At 38.5% G+C, this 22722-nt stretch overlaps 1 protein-coding gene across 4 annotated transcripts in view; it reads right to left on the bottom strand.

Annotated features, from left to right (window-relative positions):
- The window catches only part of PRPF40B (pre-mRNA processing factor 40 homolog B), a 296834-nt gene extending 274529 nt beyond the window's left edge, over window positions 1-22305 (bottom strand). For all 4 annotated transcript variants that reach the window (XM_053708036.1, XM_053708037.1, XM_053708038.1 and 1 more), the window contains exon 1: window positions 22281-22305. In XM_053708036.1, the coding sequence (XP_053564011.1) occupies window positions 22281-22283 (3 nt within the window). In that variant the 5' untranslated portion in view covers window positions 22284-22305. The remainder of the gene's footprint in view (window positions 1-22280) is intronic.
- Window positions 22306-22722: the final 417 nt, after the last annotated feature.

The following is a 22722-nucleotide window of genomic DNA, read 5'->3' as shown; positions in this document are numbered from 1 at the left end:
GTCCTAATCCTAAGAATTCTTTGGAGAAATCCTTGCATTCTTTGGATGTGGAAAGAGCTTTGAAATATTATGTTGAAGCTACTAAAGTTTTCAGGAAAACTTCTAGTCTATTAGTTATCTTTTCTGGTTCTATGAAAGGTCAGAAGGCTTCTGCCATTTCCTTGGCATTTTGGTTAAAGCTTTTGATTCATCAGGCTTATTTGGAGTCGGGTCAGTCCCCGCCTCAGAGAATTACAGCTTATTCTACTAGATCAGTCTCCACGTCGTGGGCTTTTAAGAATGAAGCTTCAGTTGATCAGATTTGCAAAGCAGCAACTTGTTCTTCTTTGCATACATTTATTAAATTCTACCGTTTTTATGTATTTGCTTCTTCGGAAGCAGTTTTTGGTAGAAAAGTTCTTCAGGCAGCTGTTTCAGTTTGATTCCTCTGCTTATGTTTTAAGTTTTTTTCTTTCATTTATGAGAAAAACTTTTTTTTTTTGGTTGTGGATTTAATTTTCCCAGCGGAAAATGGCTGTTATTACTTTATCCCTCCCTCTCTAGTGACTATTGTGTGGAGTTCCACATTTTGGGTATTTCTATCCCATACGTCACTAGCTCATGGACTCTTGCCAATTACATGAAAGAAAACATAATTTATGTAAGAATTTACTTGAAAAATTAATTTCTTTCATATTGGCAAGAGTCCATGAGACCCACCCTTTTTATGGTGGTTATGATTTTTTTGTATAAAGCACAATTATTTCCAAATTCCTATGTTGATGCTTTTTACTCCTTTTTTTTCACCCCACTACTTGGCTATTCGTTAAACTGAATTGTGGGTGTGGCGAGGGGTGTATTTATAGGCATTTTGAGGTTTGGGAAACTTTGCCCCTCCTGGTAGGATTGTATCTCCCATACGTCACTAGCTCATGGACTCTTGCCAATATGAAAGAAATTAATTTATCAGGTAAGTTCTTACATAAATTATGTTTTTTTATTTAGTTTCAAAATGTGTCAGTCGGACACTATACGAAAATATGTTCACACCTGTACCAAAAACTACAGGACAGCTACACTATAGGGTTCTAAGTATGCAGACACCCCTACTAATAATTGATTTCAGCCACACCCATTGCTAACAGGTGTATAAAATCAAGCACATGGCTATAAAATCTCCATTGACAAAAGTTGACAGTACAATGAGACATTCTGAAGAGCTTAGTAACTTTAAATGTGAAACTGTCATAGGATGCCACCTTTGCCAGAATTCTGTTTGTGAAATTTCTACCCTACTAAAACTGCCACAGTCAGCTATAAGTGCAATTATTGTGAAGTGGAAGCGTCCAGGAGCAATAACAGCCCAACCATGAAGTGGTACAGAGTGGGGACAACAACCGCTGAAGTATGTCTATCATCTGTAGCATCACTCACAACAAAATTCCAAAAACTACCTCTAGACGCAACATCAGCACAAGAGCTGTGCATTTGAAACTTCATGAAATCGGTTTTCACGCCCAAGCAGCTGTAGACAAGCCTTACATGGAGTAGAGATGTAAAATTTCCCGGAAGTTTTGAAGCCATGGAAGAAAAAATGTTTTAAAATTTCAGGAAAATTAAAAGAAAATGGAATACTCTTACAAATTGAAAGTCATTTTGTTACATTGGGAACATAAAATTAATTCATTGGGAACATAAAATAAAAGCATTATGCATGGAATTAAAGTACAGCTTATTCTGTAAATAATAACTAAATGTGCTTTTTAAAACTTTATTTTTTGTTACAAATGGAACTACAAGGTATATGTTAAGAACACATAAACTATAAGGAACCTCTTTTGCCAGTGCATGAGAGCTGACAACACCCCCCCCCCCCAAATAATGAAAAACCGAAGAAACCATCAACATAACAAAACTAAGAACATTATTTTGACATTACTTTATCTTGCTTTAGGGGTATTTAGGAGGTCCCCCTTTGTCCTGTTTCATTAAATTGGTTATTTCATAAGGCCCTTTAATAAAAACAGAATGGGAATGCCCCCTGGCTGTCAAGCTACCAGGAGGTCTTTCTCACTCTCAGTATGAGAGAACTAATGCTCTTGTAGTGAGTTTTCTCATAGGGAAGCATTGGCCAATGCTTCCCTATGAAAAGAATCTAATTGGGCAACCGAATCCCGAAGAATATATTGCTCTTGCAAGAGCTTGATCAACTTTTTCCTAATTTTCAAGGGTCCTCCTATCTATAAATGAAGGTATTGTGTATTTTCTGGAGGCAGTTTTTTGCAACACTTGCTTACTAGAAGATGAGGCTGGTGGAAAAGTCCTTTGTGATGATGCAGCTATTACAGAAGGAGCAGAAAGAGTGTTTCTGGTATGGGAATATTAGAAGGTAAAGCTACATACACTTCATTGCAACGGCCCTCCTCATTTAATTCAATTAAAGGAATATGAAACCCAAATTGTTTTCTTCCATTATTCAGATAGAACATGCAATTTTAAACAACTTTCTAATTTACTCCTATTATCAATTTATCTTTGTTCTTTTGGTATCTTTATTTGAAAAGCAAGAATGTAAGCTTAGGAGCCAGCCCATGTTTGGTCCAGCATTTGGGTAGCGCTTGCTGATTGGCCACCAATCAGAAAGTGCTACCCAGGGTCATTCTGAAGAGCTTAGTAAGGCTTTGGGAAAAAAAAGCGTGGGGGGAAAAAAAAAATTCCCAATTTATTTTTTGGGACCCTCCCATCTCTAGGTGTTTTTGGGACCCTCCCATCTCTAGGTGGGAGTGGCATAAAGCATGCCGCCACTGGACCATAGAGCAGTGGAAACGTTCTCTGGAGTGATCAATCACGCTTCACTATCCGACAGTCTGATCTGGGTATGGCAAATGCCAGGGAGACACTACCTACCAGAATGCATAGTGCCGAATGTAAAATTTGGTGGAGGAGGGATAATGGTCTAGGATGTATTTCAGGGTTTGGGCTAGCCCCTTAGTTCAAGTGAAGGGTGTTGATGCTACAGAATACAAATGCATTTTAGACAATTGGGTGCTTCCAACTTTCCTTTCCTGTTCCAACATGACTGCGACCCTATACACAAAGCAAAGTCCATCAAGGTATGGTTTGACAGGTTTATAGGAACTTGAGAGGCCTGCACAAAGCTCTGACCTCAACCCCATGGGGATGAATTGGAACGCTGACTGTGAGCCAGACCTTCTTGTCCAACATCAGTGCCTGACCTTCCAGATGATCTTTTGGCTGAATGGGCACAAATTCCCAAAGAAACACTTGAAAATCTTGTCGAAAGCTTTCCCAGAAGAGCTACGGTTGTTATAGCCACAAATGGAGGCCAACCCAATACTAATGTCCATGGTTATGCAATGAGATGACTAACAAGCTCATATTGGTGTAATGGTCAGGTGTCAATATACTTTTGGCGAAACAGAGTATATGTGAAATGGAGCATGAATACAGAGCAAGGCGACTTAATGAGTCCTCACTCTCTTTATTTCTAAATAATTTCATTTTAGTGGTGGTCCATATGACCTATAAAATAATCTATTTAGTTTTTCCAGTCTAAGAATACTTAGGTACGCCAGTAGCAATTTTTTGATGTTTAATTTTACCATTCAAGAAAATATAATAATATGTATTTTGCATACATAGATTTAATATTTTTCAGGGCTTGCAGGTTGGCTGACAATGGGCTAGATTACGAGTGGTTGCGCTATCAGTTGTGTGTGAACGATAAGGGGTGTATTACGGCTCTTTGCACAGAAACATAAAAAGCCTATACAGGGGCGGAGCCGACCATATAGTGAAATGGATGTGTATTGCAAATGCTCCGTGTTCAAACTGGCACCAGAGGCGATTACTGTGGGTTCAGATGCTCTCTGACCCACACAAATAAATAGAGGGGATGTAAGAAAAACCTGGAAACACAAATAAAGCAACACCATGTGAGTAAAATGCAGTTTTAAGCAAACTGAAGCCTCTAATATAAATGTGCCCCTGCAGCTAGGCCTGGAAACCCCATACCTCAATATACACACAGCAGCTTCCAGAGGGTTAACGGCGGTCCAAAATAAACACCGGAGCTGCAAATAACATCTCAGGGGCAAGCAGCAGGCAGAATAGAGAAGAAGGGAACATAGCAATCTAAAAGGGATGAACCAGAGCAAATGTTAAAATCGCGCCCCTGCTAAATTGACAGCGAAACCCCGTTTTTACATTAGAAGGCTGTGTGGGGCCTTACAAGTAACACAGGCCTTTGTATATAAACAAGATCATAGTGGGAAGGAAGTAGATCTCAAGCAGACACAGAGAGAGTTGAAGAGGGTTAAAAGAGGATCACTAATAAAAGGTAAAGAGCTCAGACAAAGTGCCCCTTCTGTTTTGCTACAGAAAACCCCTACAAGCAAACGGTCTGACACAGCCTTTATACACAGCACAAGTACCGACTTCTGAACAAGGCCTAGTTTATATGATTTCTGAATAACCTCAGACCGGACACCTATCAATAAAAGGCCCAACGGTAAAAAAGGACTGTCCTAACATATAGTGACAATTTGAAGGCAGATAATTACAGATCAAGCCTGCAGTGTTGGTTATAATTACAGATACAGGGACCACTGCAAAGAATCAGCACATAGATACAGGACTCTCTTGTTTCATAAAATATTAAGTGCAAGATCAGCAGGGGCCTTTGAAATACTATACATAACATGGCAGCTAGGAGGGTTACTAAAACTGACAAGGGAGCAAAAATAACCAACACCCCCAGCTCAAAGATGAATACTTTTTTTAAGACAATGCAGTCACCCTCCTTAGAAGATGATGATACCTCACAGCTGCCACAAGCGGATCATCGGGAAATATTGCCCCCTATAACCAGAGCGGATCTCGAGGCCCTGCCGACTAAAGCAGACCTCTCCTCCTTTTTTCAAAAAGTCAGTAAAATGTTGAAAGATAACTGAAAAAAGAAAAAACAGAGGCGCCGACATGGCCTAGTAATGCAAAGATAAGTGGCTCCAATAAACACAAATCCAGATGTATACTCACAAGAGCAGCGCACCCTGTGGTGCTATTGATGCAGGCCGGAGCCTCGCAGTGGTCCAGCTCACTGTGGGATTGAAGTGGATACCCAGAAGATGTCCCTGAGGGGATTGATAGTAGATATCCTATGTGGACACAAAGTATATGCACATAGCCCAGTATTGTTAAGACAGAGAGACAAGTAAGTAAAGAATAAACTTACAAGATCCAATGCACCTCCAGGTGCATTAACAGTAGGCTGGGACCTAACAGTCGCCCAGCAGACTGGAAAACTCCCAGCAGGTCCTGGTCTTCCTCAGGTGGCTAATAGCAGCACAGCCCAATTATGTACTCACAAAAAATACACCAAAGGGCAAGCAAGTGTATTAAAATGTATAAAACTTTAATAAAAAGTGACGCGTTTCTCAGCTGACTAAGAGCTGTTTCCTCAGGCTAAAAAATATATATTTTAGCCTGAGGAAACAGCTCTTAGTCAGCTGAGAAACGCATGACTTTTTATTAAAGTTTTATACATTTTAATACACTTGCTTGCCCTTTGGTGTATTTTTTGTGAGTACATAATTGGGCTGTGCTGCTATTAGCCACCTGAGGAAGACCAGGACCTGCTGGGAGTTTTCCAGTCTGCTGGGCGACTGTTAGGTCCCAGCCTGCTGTTAATGCACCTGGAGGTGTATTGGATCTTGTAAGTTTATTCTTTACTTACTTGTCTCTCTGGCTTAACAATACTGGGCTATGTGCATATACTTTGTGTCCACATAGGATATCTACTATCAATCCCCTCAGGGACATCTTCTGGGTATCCACTTCAATCCCACAGTGAGCTGGACCACTGTGAGGCTCCGGCCTGCATCAATAGCACCACAGGGTGCGCTGCTCTTGTGAGTATGCATCTGGATTTGTGTTTATTGGAGCCACTTATCTTTGCATTACTAGGCCATGTCGGCGCCTCTGTTTTTTCTTTTTTCAGTTATCTAACATCATAGGAAGACCATCCTACAACCGAGAGCTGCCACACTTTTTTGGACTATTGTACATTGGAACTTGTTTTCCACATATCTCCTATGGACATTGTTTGGTAGATATAGTGCTTATAGAGTTGTATATCCATTTTCTCTTTTTCCTTTCACACTACTATTTTTTGTCATTTGTGTTTGGAGGCGCCCCCTAAGGGTGTGGTTTTTGCTGGGTTATACCACACTCTCAACATCAATAAATGTTGAAAGATGGTATTTCAGAGATTTAAAAAGATGTTGCCGACCTGGGAGGCAGGGTGGCCTACCTAGAGGAACAAGAAGAAGAGACTACATCTAACCTGGACCTTCTCACCAGGAAGATAGAAACACAGGAATCTCAGATAGAGTTTTTACACTCGAACCTTGAAGATCTGGACAATAGGGGTAGGAGGCAAAATCTACGCATTAGATGTATCCCAGAAAAGGTCACTAACGACAACCTCCCCTCATACCTACAACATATATTTAAACAACTACTGAAGGATCACCAGCTGCCAGAAATGGTGATGGACAGAGCACACAGAGCGCTGAGACCTATGCCACGAGACAATGAGCCTCCAAGAGATGTCATCATGATATACAGATAAAGAATTAATAATGAATGCCACTAGAAAACAACAAACATTCATAATGGACGAGGTTAAACTCCAATTTTTCGCAGATCTTAGACCTATCACACTACAAAATCGCAAGGAGGTAAGATTCCTCACACAACACCTACGGGACCAAGGGCTGAATTACAGATGGGGATTCCCCTTCAGCATGATGGTCATGAAAAATAATAAAGTAGCAACATATCATTCCATAGAAGATCTAGAGCACTTTTGTCAAGCACTGGATATCCCTAAGCCATCCTTGCCTTCACTCTGATACCTCAACGACACAGGGAAATACATCACAGTCAAAGCCCCAACGCTCCCACTGGATACAAGCAACAAGGAAAAGGTCCAGGGATGCTTCCACAGGACAGAGGAAAAACCCAGCAGATTTGAACCCCAGCTGAAGAAAATTTGCAGGACATATTTGGGCACTCCATTATTAACAGATCCAGGCTGCAACAGAACATTAATTAAGGCTACTTCATTTCAAATTCCTTTAATTGGGAATATTTTGCTTGGCTTCCTTTTCTACTGTTACTCACAAGCAAATGCATAATGAGAGCTCACAGTCTGTTTCCAGATAAAATGTCGCCCTCTAGCAATAGAGGGATGAGAAGGAAGAAAAAACTAAAACAAAAAAAAAAAGGAAAAAAAAAAAAAGAAAACATTCCTCTCTATCCATTAAACTCCTTTTCCTCCTCTTTAGGTGCCTTTCAACCCTTAAAGTTTGAATTAATTCCCCAAGGAATCCCATCTCCTATTGGGAGTTTGTTACAGGGAATTTTTATGTTAAAATGTATGTTGTTTCATTGTTTGTATATAGGTTTTGTTGTCAATGCCGAATTATTAATATTTATGCATTTTTAATCCAAGTCTTAGGAATGGGTGGAGGTATTTTACACCTCCTCAGGTTTGCTACCTTTAATCCACTTCTTATCCTGGGCGGAGGTGAGACAAAATATCACACAAAACTCACGCATAATAATTCTTTGGGGACTTTGACTGATAGTACCTTCTCGGATGTGCGACTCCAAGATGGTAAGGCATGCACACAATACACTCACATGCACACCACCTAAAGAAATTAGATTAATTTCCCAAAATTGTAAGGGACTAAACTCCCCTACTACTCCCCTATCTATTGCGCTTAATTGGTGTAAAAGAGAAAAAGCAAACATTGTTTTTGTCCAGGAGACGCACTTTGTAATTAACAAAGAGCCTTCGTTCCATTCAAGGGAATTTCCTACGTCGTTCCTCCACTCTAACACAAAAAAAAACAATGGGGTAGGAATTTTATTCCACAGAAACACACATTTTCAGTTATTGGAAAGGTATGTAGACAGTGAAGGACGCTACATCATCTTAGTGGGTTTACTGTTCAACAGACCGGTCACTTTGGCTAATATGTACGCTCCTAATGTAGGCCAAGCCCATTTTCTAAAAACAATCAGTCATAAACTACTGGAAATACAGAAAGGTGCACTCATACTAGGAGGAGACCTTAATGTAGCGTTATTCCCATCATTAGATTGTTCCCATGGTCGTAGTATAACAACACCCAAAACTAGAAACTTAATTATTAACACGCTGCAAAGCCTCACCCTTATGGACACTTGGCGTACACTTCACCCTAATGCACGCAATTATACCTTTTATTCTAACCCAGCTAAATCATATTCACGTATAGATTACTGGTTTATAAACCACAGTAACCTGCCCCTCATATCAGAGGCCACCATTTTACCAATAGCATGGTCTGATCATTCATCGATTTCGATTTCAATGACCTGGCCATCAATTCCAACTCACCAATTTCTCTGGAGACTAGACGAAGCTATGCTACACGACCCTATGGTTGTGACACCAACTAAGGAATCTATATTGGAGTATTTCAGGTTAAATGCTAATAATCAGACTAGTGCCCCAGTGACTTGGCTGGCCCACAAGGCAGTCCTCAGAGGTATACTGTTGAAACAGAAAGCTACTAACAAACGTTATTATAGAACTCTGCTACAGAAATTACAAAATGATGAGAATGCACACAAACGCCACCCTCAGAGGCAGGACATATTGCATACATTAACCACATCCAGACTCCACCTCCAAAACTACATACATAAAGAAGCCTGCGGAAAAGCACTTTATCTTAAAAATATCTATTTCCATGGGGGTAACAAAGCAGAAACATTACTTGCTAGGGCATTAAAACGCAAATCTTTACATAACTATATATTAAACATAACAGAGGAAAATGGAAGGGAGGTAGTAGACTCGAATCTGATAGCTAAATCCTTCAGAGACTACTATGGGGAGCTCTATAATCTCCCTAATCGTGATACTACAAACCACATAGATTTGTTGACTTCATATCTCCAGAGCGCAAACATGAACAAAATCCAGGAGACTGATAAAGAAAAATTAGACTAACCAATTAAACTGGAGGAAATTATAAAAGCTATAAATGACCTTCCCTTAAATAAGAGCCCAGGCCCTGACGGGTTCTCGAACAAATATTACAAAACATATAGAGATATATTTGCGCCTCACCTTTTGGAACTTTACTCACATATTGATGGAACAGGCCACCTCCCACCAGAATACTTTGAAGCCCAAATTTCAGTAATCCCTAAACCCGGTAAATCCCCTAAACTAGTTGGTAATTACAGACCCATATCATTACTAAATACGGACCTGAAAATCTACACTAAAATACTAGCCAATAGATTAAATAAAATTCTACCCCAAATTATTCACTCAGACCAGGCAGGATTTGTGCCTGGTCATGAGGCCAGAGACAACACCATTAGGACCCTTCAATTAATAGAGCAAGCTAAACACACAAAAAGCGTTTGATCGCCTAAATTGGGAATTCTTAATCGCCACTTTTAAAGGAGGTGGGGTTGGGAGAGGGAATGCTTTGCAGAATCCAAAGTCTTTATAAAGCACCCACGGCAAAAATTAGAGTCAACAACATGGTCTCAGATCCTTTAATGATATATAATGGAACTAGGCAGGGCTGCCCGCTTTCACCCATATTATTCATTATCAGTATGGAAGTCTTAGCTCAACGAATAAGATTAAATCCACTAATTTCAGGGATTAAAATTGGCCCACTAGAGTATAAACTCTCACTATATGCTGATGATATTCTTTTTACTCTTTCCTCCCCCCAATCCTCAGTACAGATAGTCTTACAAGAATTCAAACAGTTTGGAGAATTCTCCAATTTCAAAATTAACAGAAATCTGAAATCCTGAACATCTCCCTCCCAGCTTTAGAATTCCAATTGCTTCTACAAACCTGCCTCCTCAAACAACAGCCGAAAGCGATAAAATATTTAGGGATACACCTTACTCCAAACGCGAAATCTCTTCTAGATCTTAACTTCACTAGTCTCCTTAACACAGTAACGATTGATTTAAAGGCCTGGAAAGATCGTCCCTTTTCATGGTGGGGTAGGCTCCAAATCTTAAAAATGAACATTCTCCCTAGATTATTATATGCTATACAGGCTGTCCCAATCACTTTACCACAGAGCTTTCTCACACAGGCACAGCGCGCCTTGAACTCCTTTGTATGGGGAAACATAAAGCCCAGAGTTAAAAAATCAACTATGTTCCGACCAGTCAGAGAAGGAGGCTTGGGACTGCCTAACCTAGAAGCATATTACCAAGCCACATGCTTACAGAGAATCATAGAATGGCACAGAAATAGTGATTCTAAGGCTTGGATCCCAAAGGACTCACATATTCTGCACTCCCCATCCCCGGGTGCCTTATGCACCATGCATTTGAGCTATCCCCCATGTCCCCCATCTCCCTGAATGCCGAATTACTGGGAGGTATAACGTTTGATCTACATAATCTGACTAATTGGGAGATGGGATACACAGTACCATTAAATACAATGACCAGAGACGGTAAACTCAAAAATAGATCAGAATTAACAGAAGTACTGGGAAGGGCTTTTACTAAATGGCTAAAATACAACCAGATACACCATTTCTTACACACTCATCCATTTAAGCAGTCCCTCATAAGAAAACTAACCCCATTTGAACAAGTATGCTCAGGGAATCTTCCAGCACAACACACACTATCTTGGGCGAGAAAACTCCTAGCTAAAGCCCAGAACCCGAAACACCCAGACTATACTGAACTGTGGCACAGAGACTTAAATAAAACGCTTACTGACACTGAATGGAAACACATCTTTAATAATACAAGGAAGTCCTCTTCTTCCACAAGATTCTTAGAGACAAATCATAAACTATTGACCAGATGGTATTTGACACCAGCTAGACTGAAAAGCATTTTTCCGGCTTCCTCAGACTTGTGTTGGAGAGGATGTGGGAGAAGGTTGACGTTGATTCACATTTGGTGGGAATGTCCAAAGCTGAAACCTTTTTGGGAGAACATCCAAAATATTTTAAAACTCAAATTGGGAGAGGGAACAATACCAACTTGACCCAACGACAGCACTACTCAATCTATTACCTGTATGTAAATGTAGATTGCGACTGCGACTAATTCAACTGACTTTGAATTCCGCTAGATCCTTAATAGCTCAACTTTGGAAGTCACAGTCCTGCCCGACGGTGATTAGTTGGACTACCCACATGACTGACACATTGAGGTTAGAAGAATATGGTTACTTTAAAGCTAATAAACTGGAATTTTTCCATGATCTAAAATTTATTTGGGAGGATATTCAACATGATCGACACATTGACATAAGGAGCTATACACAGTACTCTGGGGTGACATGAGGAGTTATTACCTGCATTTGAACTTACTGAGGAAATCACAAGTGGTGATCTTGCCTCCGCCCATCATTCTCACTTTCATTCTCCTCTTTCCCATGCCTAATCCCTAGACCAACACACTAATTATTTTACATATACATAAGGATTGGTTTGAAGGGTATGGGAGGAGCTAAAGATGTATACAATTATTTTATTTATTTTTTTGCTTTGAGAGATTCGGCATAGTTATAGTTATTGTTATAAGTTTATTTGTTATTTCTGTGATACTGTTTATCACGGACTAATTTAACTTTTTTCTTTTTGGTTAACCACTGCTACTATTATCAGGAAGGAACACTTTGGACATTCAGATTGAATAGACTTTGCAGCTGGTTGTGATTTACCACGTTACAATGTGATGACCTGTACTATCTTGAAAATAATTGTACTGTAACTGTGTAACAGCATTGTTGTTTCATTGTCTCAAAAGACCAATATAATAATAAAAAAAGAATAAATATATATTTAAAAAAAAGCCTATACAAATGAATAGGGGGGGGGCTCAGTTGTGTGTCTGGCAGCTCAGTATCTTTGCTGACTCCTATGTTTGAAATAAATTTGACAATCTTTGCCTTGTGACCAGGTAAACAGCGATCTACCACCATTAATACTCATCAAACAATGATATACCACAAACTCTCAAGAATGCTCAGTAAAACAAGTTATTACCTCTCCACTACAATGCAAACCCTGCATCTCAGCTACCACACCACTAATTGAAATCACTAGTATGAAAACTAGAAATTATCAAACAAATATAAGCAATTTCTATATCTTGGCTCATATCCCTGGGTAATGCTTACCAGTGAGAAGCCCTCTCCCAAAGGAGCGTGGACAGAAATGATCACTCCTCTGATTACCTATTAAGGTAATCTGGATCCATTCCCCTATCTTACTAGTGATATCCAGCCTTAAAAGGTGGAAAGGGCAAAAGGAAAAGGGGGAAGGGAGCCTTAGCCAGTGATATGAGCCAAGATATAGAAATTGCTTATATTTGTTTGATAATTTCTAGTTATCCTGGCAATGCTTACCAGTGAGAAAAGTATAAAGCAATAAAAAATGGTAAACATAGGCTGGGATTTTTTTTTTCAGTCAAACAAACTTTATTTAGGACAACACAGAAAACTTTTCAACCAAACTTTGCTGAAAAGGATTGAGAGACAAAGGTATGAGGAGAACTCCAGACCGCAGCTCGACATATCTGCAAAGTTGCAGCATCTGCTTCCAAAGCCCATGATGTTGACACTTCCCATGTAGAATGTGCCCTAAGCCTAACTGGAACCGGTTGATTCTTCTGTTTATAGGCTTGTGAAATTGTCTGTACTATCCAACTGGCCAAAGTGGATTTTGCAGAAGCTTGACCTTGTTGTAAACCCCTTGGTACTAAAAACAAATGATCTGTCTCTCTAATAGACTTAGTTTTTTAAACATATGTGTGTAGACATTGCACCACATCAAGTCGGTAAAATGGATTTCCTGCTGAAACTTGCATCTCTGCAAAAAAAGATGGTAAAACAATGTCTTGGGATTTATGAAAATCAGAGACAACCTTTGGTAAAAACTCAGGAACTGTGTGCAAAACAACCTTATCCTTATGGAAAGCGAGAAAAGGTTCCTTGACAGAAATGGCTTGTAATTCAGAGACTCGTCTTGCAGATGTAACGGCAACTAAAAAAATGGTATTCAATGTAAGAAACCAGAGTGAGATCACTCTAATGGGTTCAAAGGGTATTTCCATCAAAGCTTCCAAAACCAAAGGAAGATCCAATGTTGGAATGGCAGATTTGGTGGAAGGTTGGATATGAGCCAGGGCCTGTAAGAATTGATGAACCAAAGGTTTCTGTGCCCACTTGACTCTAGTAATGGCAGAGATAGCAGACACCTGAACCTTCAGTGTTCTAGCGCAAAGACCTCTTAGGAAACCTTTATTAAGAAAATCCAATAAGTGATGTAAGTCCATTTTCGCTGTAGAAGCACTATGCTGAATCATCCAGGCTGAAAAAGTATTCCATATTATGTAATAGGTTGAAGAAGTGATCTTCTTTCTAGCCTGAAGTAAAGTTTGGGAATTTCCGAATCTGATATATTCAGTTGTCTATATCTTGTGATCTCAGTAACCATACCGTCAGGTTCAAGCGCTGCGGGGCCAGATGCAGGATTGGACCCTGAAACAACATGTCTGGAGGCTTTGGAAAGAGCCATAGAGGTCCCACTGAAAGATGCAACAGAAGAAACCATGGTCTGCAAGGCAAAAAGGGGATTGCTGCCACAAATGTTGCTTATTCCCTTTGAATTTGTAGACAAAGAGTGAGATGGAACCTCTTGAATTACCTCCTGTAGAAGTTTCTTTACAAAATGGTGGATGGCTTGAAGTTTTAATTTGTTCTCTGGAAGTGGTGAGATTATAAAGCAAGGAATGGGAGGTTTCTTCTTGAATTCCAGTGTATAGGCTCTCCTGAGAAATTGTAAGACCCATTTGTCGGAAATTACGTTTGTCCAGATGTCTCTGAATCTGGAAAGCCTTCCTCCCAAAGGCATCAGGACAGGCTTATGTTCATTGTTTTTTGTTCTGTCGAAAATTTTCCGCCCTGGTACGATCTCTACCTCTTGCTTGTACCTGTGTTTTCCAATCTAGAAGGCAAAAAGACTCCCTTCTGAAAGAGGTCTTAAAATTCTGATATTGATTTTTATGTGTACGTGCATAAGAAAAATATTTGTTAAACTTTAGTGCCTGGGAAAGAAAATAACTTTTCCCTCCTGAACGTTCAGAAATCAGAGTATCAAGCGCTTTACCAAATAACAAGTTACCTTCAAATGGTAAGCCCAATAAATTAATCTTGGAGTTGCGATCAGCCTCCCAGTGACGAAGCCAAAGTGCTCTTCTTACCATATTAGCTGTATTCATGGATCTGGCCGTTAAATGTAACTCAAAAACAGCAGATAATAAAAAGGCAAAAGCTTTCTTTAAATCTGAAAAAAGGCATAAATGTTTGCACATCTTGAGAGGTAGACATACCTTGCAACCAGGTAAATGTAGCTTTAAAGACAGAAAATAAGAGCTCCCTGCTACAAATAAAGTTTCTTAAGGTTATGCTCCATCTTTTTTTTTCCATTACATCCCTAAAAGCTCCGGCATCATCTACAGGGAAAAGCATTTTCTTAGTTAACCTAGAAATTGATGCATCAATTTTAGGTGGAGTAGAAAATTGACAATGAAGTGGTTTAGGTAAAGAAACATTTAACTGTTTTTCATTTTTTGAAAATTCATCCAAATAAAAATTCTTTATAGACTCGGTCACTGGAATGGTTTCAACAGAATCTGTCTTAGATTTAAACCATTGTGAAGACACAGAAGGTTGTTCTTCCTCAACACCTAAAGTCTCTAATGTATTTAATAAATTCACATAATGTAGCAGTATCAAACACAGCAGTAGCAGCAGGATCATTTCAATGTATTGAAGACGCTTTGCACTCAGAGTCAGTGTCTGATAGTTAAACACCCTCACAACTATGTTCACCAGAAAATGTGGCTACAGTAGCACTTCCATCAAAAAGTTGAAAAAGCCAATCTTTACATATTGTCTTATCCTGCACACAGGGCTTATCGCATAATGCACAGGCAGGCTCGGGCTCAGCACTAAAAAAAATTAATTAAAGCCCCATAAGAAAAAAAATGGTAAACAGTATAAATAAAACAGAGAAAAAAAAATACCTTTTTAAAATAACTGCATCTCCTGTTCAAGATCAGAAACAGGCTCTGGCTCCATGATGAGAGGTTCAGACATTATTCACAACTGTAGAGAAATAGAGAAGACCAATATTGAAAGAGCATATCAAGGTGCACTGGGACGGCACATAGCCAGGAACTCACAGTGGGATAGGAGAATAACAGCCTGGAACATCTGAAATCTCCAAAAAACAAAAAAGGCAACTGCACAGCGAGGCCCACACCGAGGTCAATTTGAAGTGCACACGCTTCAGAGGATCCCCAGATGGAACCACTGTAACGCCATTTCCGGTGACGTCACAGAGCATGGCGGCTCTCACTAAAGGCTTCTCTAGAGAAGACCTTTACAGCCGCTCCCACAAGCCAGGATCCATCAACTGCAAGGAAAGCAAAGGCCCCCAAGGTATGTCTTGCAGCTTACCACTGCCCGGGATTAAAGAGAGGGTCTCCTAGTCCTGTCCACCTTGAAGGCTGGACAGAACTAGGAGGATAGGGGGAATGGGTCCAGATAATAATAATAATAATAATAATAGATTACCTTTATAGTAAATCCTTTTTACTCCATCACCATATAAAATATCCTTAGACCACTCATATGTAAGATACACCAATTAAAGTGATGGAAAATCCTAACGTTTTTGAAAAATTAAGATTTACCATTACTTTAAAGGGGTTTCATGCATTGAAACATGTCAGATGATTGTCATCTTTCAGTGACCACTTTTTCTCTATTTTATTTTTTGCATCAGGGCTCATAGATTCTTGTTTCTTTGAACCAATTAAAAAAAAGTTCAGGTATCCTATTAAATTTCTACTTAGGATATTGTGCACACGTTCACGTTTTACCCGAGAGAAGTTAATGGAGCAAAAAAATTGGGAAAAAGCCTTAACACTCGCACTCAAACCTGATAGCATATTCTCAAGTGTGCTAACCTAACATGAAAATATGAATATTTCACATTCCAATGTTCTTCACATATCAAAATATGTTATATTTATTTATAAATACAGGTAGCCCTCAGTTTACGTCGGGGTTAGGTTCCAGAAGGAATGGTTGTAAATCGAAACCGTTGTAAATTGAAACCCAGTTTATAATGTAAGTCAATGGGAAGTGAGGGAGATAGGTTCCAGGCCCCTCTCAAAATTGTCATAAGTAACCCCTAATACATTATTTTTAAAGCTTTGAAATGAAGACTTTAAATGCTAAACAGCATTATAAACCTAATAAAATAATCACACAACACAGAATATATAATTAAACTAAGTAAAATGAACAAAAACATTTGCTAAACAGCATTATAAACCTAATAAAATAATCACACAACACAGACTTCACTTGCATTTTTCTGCAAACAGTTCTTTCTATGCATTCCAATCTGGACTGATTTATAGACAGGAAGATCTTGTTCCTTTGAAATCTGCTCGATAGCTCAGGTCTGGTTAAACTGATTAATTTCAGCTTGCTTGACTTTGCTGCAACACAAGCGGACAGCTCCACCTACTGGCTATTTTAATCAATGCACTGCTTCTCAATGCTTTTCAATAGCAGTCACATGACTGGAAAAAAGGTTGTTATTCTGAAAAGGTGTAAATTGAACCGTTGTAAAACGAGGGCCACCTGTACATATTTCTACATATATCTGATGGTATTTTATTTTGCTAAAATATATATCTATACCTATATATATCCAATGATGCAAAAGTGCACTCTTACCTTCAAACTCTCCATATAGACCCACACATATGATATATATATATATATATATATATATATAGGTACAGATATTTATAGGAATATCTATTTATATATGCTTTGTGCAGAACAATGGAATGTGAAATATTTATAGTAAATACACAGTATAACACTTTATTAAAGGGACATGAAACCAAATTTTTTTTTATGAATCTGAATCATAAAAGAAAAAAATTGCTTTTTATATCCCTTTAAAGCAGGACCTCTTTAGAGAGGTTAAACATAATTAGCAATAACCAGTAGTGCTAAAATAAAATGTTGTAATGAATAAAAACATTATTTGCACAACCCATCAAACTACTATAAAATAGGGGGCGAAGCTAACGCCTGAGCCGATCGATCGAACTTTGCCTGAGCTTCGGGACTAACCTATATTTTATGGCTAAATACCGCTACTATATATTTTACAAGGTGACTCCTATACGACCTATTCCCCAAGGAAGGCAACTATGGTGATTCCAGACCTAGGTGATTCCCGCATGGCAATTTTGACGAAGTTTATATGCCACGCACTTGCTGCCTCACCCTCAAGGTACTAAACGGAGTGCAGAGCTACAGCATCGAGAGGCATAGGGAACTAGACAACAAATGCATGTAAACCTTCTACATCAGCTCACTATACTACAAGACCGGTAATGATCTGCTGCAAAGGATATCTTCCTTGAGAGAAATCGATTACACCATAACTTCTACTGAACAGAGAAAAGCAGTGAAACGGCCATACTAGCTTTTAAGATGGAGTCAGAGCTCCAGATTTGGGAAGAGAAGCTCTGTAAAACTTTGGAGGAGCATGTTTCTCAATTGAGTCAATGAAGCAATGTTTACCCGGAGTAACAGACAAACAAAAAGAAGCTGGACGCTGCATTAATTCTGAAGACGTACTGGTGGTGCAACCAGTGTTTGGCAGTGTTGAGGTGGCAATTGCAATGGAGCACACAGAGGCCTATGCGGATGGTGGAAGACTCGGGAAACTATCGAAACCTGAACCGCAACACTACAGTTGGCTCAGATCCCATAGAGGAATGAATATGTCTCACAGGGGACTCAAAGCTACAGAAGTGACAATAGGTGAGACCGCGCCAAAACAAAACTGCTACACAAACTCCAAATGAAATAGAAGTCTCTCTACTTCTAAAAGATAAGTAAATAAAATAGAGAATAACAAAAGGAGCGCTCAAGATAAGCTTAAGTGCGGCTGTATTGGATAATTATGGAAAAAGTGCAAAAGTGCTAATGGAACTGATAGATGCATCAGTCAGCAAGCGCAGAAGATTAACCACAAATGCCAATCGCTGCTACAATCTAATTGTCCTAGCTATGCACTAAAAAATTGGTAACTATAATATATATATAAACAATCTAAAATAGATTATCCTAAATACAGTATAAAAACAAATGGTTTACACAATCATTAAAATACAAAAAAACATTAATTACAAAATCATTTAATTAAATGAATGAATGAATATGTTCAATTACATAAAAAATATTTAATATAAACGAAAAATTAAGGTCGACCTTATAACAAAAATGAACAGATTAAACAAAATTAACAATAATTTGATATAATAATGTAGTAAAAAAATGTCGTGATATATGTCCTTAAAGCGGTAACAATGTCCTCAAAAGCCAAAAGTCTTTTTAAAAGTCTTTAGATCCTGAGTGCTTGAAAGCTTTAGATCCGTGTGAACGACAACCTCCTGGTGACAAAAGAAAGTCTCCTTAAGGCAGTGTGAAGAGCCGTGTGTAAAATAATTACTCTGTACTCACAGTGTCAGAGAGCTGAAATCTGCGAAGGTAAATGCCCAATACAATGCCGTATCGTTCCTTCTGAAGTCCCGGATTGTCTCCACAGTTAAATGTCAGATATAGTGCAGGCAATAATTAATAACTAAATGACAGCGTTAAATAACACAGTGGTAAACAATGTTATAAGCACTGAAACTAATCCACAATCCTGGAGCTTTGAACCAAAATACGGCTGCTAGCTGAATAACCCCCTGAACTGACCGGCTAATATACAATCAGCCCGGACAGTCAGAGGTGCCTTGGCCAAAATTCAGGAGCGCCGTGACACAATGGTAAATAAGCTCTATGCGGGTAAAGAAAATACACTCCGTTACTGGAGTAAATAGAGCAACGCGTTTCAAAATTAATCTTTATCAAGCTCGTTACAGCTTGATAAAGATTAATTTCCATTAGCACTTTTGCACTTTTTCCATAACTATCCAATACAGCCGCACTTTAGCTTATCTTGAGCACTCCTTTTGTTATTCTCTATTTTATTTACTCAAAGCTACAGAACCTTACTACTGTGGATCGGCTATACTTTCCCTGCCAATGCCAGAGGCCAAATTATCGGATCCTATAGAGAAGCGTATTGCAACTGAGAGACACAGGCTTCTAAAGTGTGGAGTGGGCCAAATGATATAAGTCTGACAAGGCACCTGGCTTAGTAGTCTTTTTATGCTGAGACCTCTAAGGCCACTTTTAGAATATTGACTGAAGGACATGTGGGTTTGAAAATGTCAGTTTATCCAAGGTTTGACGGTTGCAAGCTATGTCTCTATATATCTGTTAATTCAGCTGGTTTAACATATCTATAGATGTTTCCTTAGGTTATGCCTTAGATGGTCAGCCTTGTTACTTGTTAACTGCTGTAATAATATCTTAGGTGTTATGTCTGGTGTTTTCTATTTTTTTAAGGTTTTATTGATTTTCTTACTATGCTCTATTATGAAGACCATATTATTTGCCAGCTATATTGACCAGAAGGAGTTCCCTATTTGGTATTGAAAGTTAATAACGTATGTGCCATTAAATTCATATGCTTTATAAGGTAGTTTCTATAAGAGTTAATATATAGTAATAATCCACCTTTGAAGCTAATTCACGGTTAGATGGAGTCCACACACTTGAGCTCTTCACAGCACACACTTCTAGATGATTTAAATAGGTAAGCTTAGTACATCACCTGCACGGATTCAGTTTAACACGCCAGAGATTCTAGATGCCTGCATTGTAGCACATAACGCAGTTCTCCTTTATACTACACTATAAAAGATTAGCCAATCTCAGCTATTTAAATAGTATGTGTAAATACACCTTAATCGACTATCTATATACATGAGTATATCTGTTTAATTTTGTATAAATTATGTATATACCTTAACCTACTAAGTATTGAGACAAATTATAGTATTAGGATTGGCTCTGTCAGAGGCCAAGGTGGAGCAGAATGTTTTTTCATTATTGTCCTATACACTATAAGTGGGTAGAAAGTATTTATACCTAGAAGGCTTTCATCTCACATAGATGGCTAACTCAATTAGACATAGCTCTCCGGATTGAACTATTTCATGAGCTTAAACGTGCATATTATCTTGTGATACCATTACCGGCTCCTACTGACTTACCCTATAGCATTGAACGTAGTCATATAGCTCATAAAGACCCATATCTGTATCTATATACAATCTTACACCCTCAGACACACATAACATATAATTAGGGTATCCCGCCATATACCTCTATTTTTGTGGTCAATGTGGTTGAGTTAGAATTTGTAGATAGGTGGCGTTTGTCAAACATATTTATAGTAGATAGAATATTTACACTCCATACCCAATTAGAGTATTCATTCTTTTTGCATTTGGGGTGGTCATATAATATATTATACACTGATTATTAGGGGCTATTACATATTGAAAACATGAGGCGACTAGATTTATATCTTTGTCATTACACCTATAAATTTGAGATCCACCCTGATAAGTTGATCCAAATAACAGTGCATATAGTCTGGTTCTTAAGACAAAGTAGGTTTATAATATAGCAACCTTCCCAAATAGGTAATCTGTTATGTTCATATGTATATTCTCTGCTGTACTAATATTCAGCGTATTACAGCTGCCAACCTCTCCCTTCCCCTTCAGTACAATTTATTTACCTAAATATATTTGATCACCCCACAATATTCAGTATATCTTATACTATTTATAATTAGTAGCAAACCTCAGACATTATTGATAGTTCCGTTCCCCCCATATAGTTTACTACTAGGTAAACTGAGGAAAATATATTCCATTTATGTTTCATATTCCCAATCTTTTTATATGTATGTTTAGACATAGAGGTAACTGATAAAGCCTTTCCTAATTCTTAAATTTTGATTATTACATGTTCATATACTCTCAAGTAATCAATTGTTTTTAATAAACAAGCTGCCGCCTAATTCTATACCAAAAAATGGTGTTGTGTCGTTATTGGGTATTGTTAAGGAATGTGGGTTTTGTAAACAGGGTGTGTTTGGATGGTGTGATTGTTTGTGTTTGTTGGGCCGAGTGGACTTGACATGGGGTCAATCTTCTGTACTACAACTTGTGTATTTCAATCTGTTAAACATTACTTGGTAGCCAATATCCTGTATATTATCTATGTATATGAAAGAACATATGTTATATTTTGTATTTCTATAATAACCTCAATAAAAAATATATTTAAAAAAAGTACTATAAAATGATGCACTCATTGTATCACTGTTATGTACCCATATATTGCTATTATTTTTACATCACCCATGCTCCTACAGGTCATTAGGCTATTCTCCTTGTAACAAAATTCATACTCAAAGCGATTAACTTATTCCATTTAACTAACATAAATACCCCCTTATGCTAATCTACTAGAACTGCCAATAAATTATATATTTGTGGGTGTATAATGTGTATATATATATATATATATATATATATATATATATATATATATATATATATATCATTATGGACATAACTATGCATGCCTTGACAGATGACACAGGTCATGCTTCCTTAGATCAGGTCTTAATTACAGTACAATTGACATAATCAAGAAGATCGGGTTTTACTCATAGTACCATTATCATCAGGTATTATTAAATAGGTTATTCCCCCTGTAACACTTTACAGAAATTGATATGCCTGCCTTATCAGGCTATCCATAGTATCGCTATACTAGGTAATACAGGTCAGTTTATATAAAGCCCTAACCGCACCATGACTTCGCACAAATAACACGTTTTATTCTTATAGTGCTATCATCCATACTCATGTTTCAGGTTTAATTCATAACACACGCAGGAATACTAATACAGATCCCTATGTACCGCAATGCATGCCAATATAGATCAGATTACATTCATTTAGCATCACACTCCCCCGGTTCTGCATTATTTTGACCACATTAAAATATTTCAACACAACGTTCTATTAACAACCCTCCTATCTATAATAAGCACAGCGCTCCCGGTAACGGCATCGAAACCTCCTAACTTGCCCTGTTAAGGTGAGCGAAATAAACAAAGCTTCCATACCATCCCTGCGCCAGTCGAGAGCCGCCTATTGGCCACGCCTCTGCAACAAGATACTTCATAATTGGTAGAGGCCGTAGCTTAGGGAGGAACAGTAGTTGTAACTGTTTCTGTACCAGACTCAGCGACCTTTTAGCTCAGTTGCCTCTCGGCCTCCATAAGCTGGGAGTGTTAGGAATCCTACTGTATTAGTGATAAAATAGTCCTAAAGGCCGTGTACACGGGCCATTTTTTTTGCACTACAGCAGTCCCACCCCTTGCTCTCTCTATATCTCCCCTTTCTTTTGCTCTCTCTCTCCCCTCTCATTTGCTCTTTCTCTCTCCCCCTCTCTTTTGCTCTCTCTTTCTGCCCCCTCTCTTTTGCTCTCTCCCCTCTCTCTTTTGCTCTCTCTTTTGCTCTCTTTCTCCCCCCTCTCTTTGGTGCTCTCTCTTTTTCGCTCTCATC

Source organism: Bombina bombina, chromosome 3 (assembly GCF_027579735.1).
Source record: "Bombina bombina isolate aBomBom1 chromosome 3, aBomBom1.pri, whole genome shotgun sequence".
Taxonomy (NCBI): Eukaryota; Metazoa; Chordata; class Amphibia; order Anura; family Bombinatoridae; genus Bombina; species Bombina bombina.
This window is presented reverse-complemented; position numbering and strand designations above follow the sequence as displayed.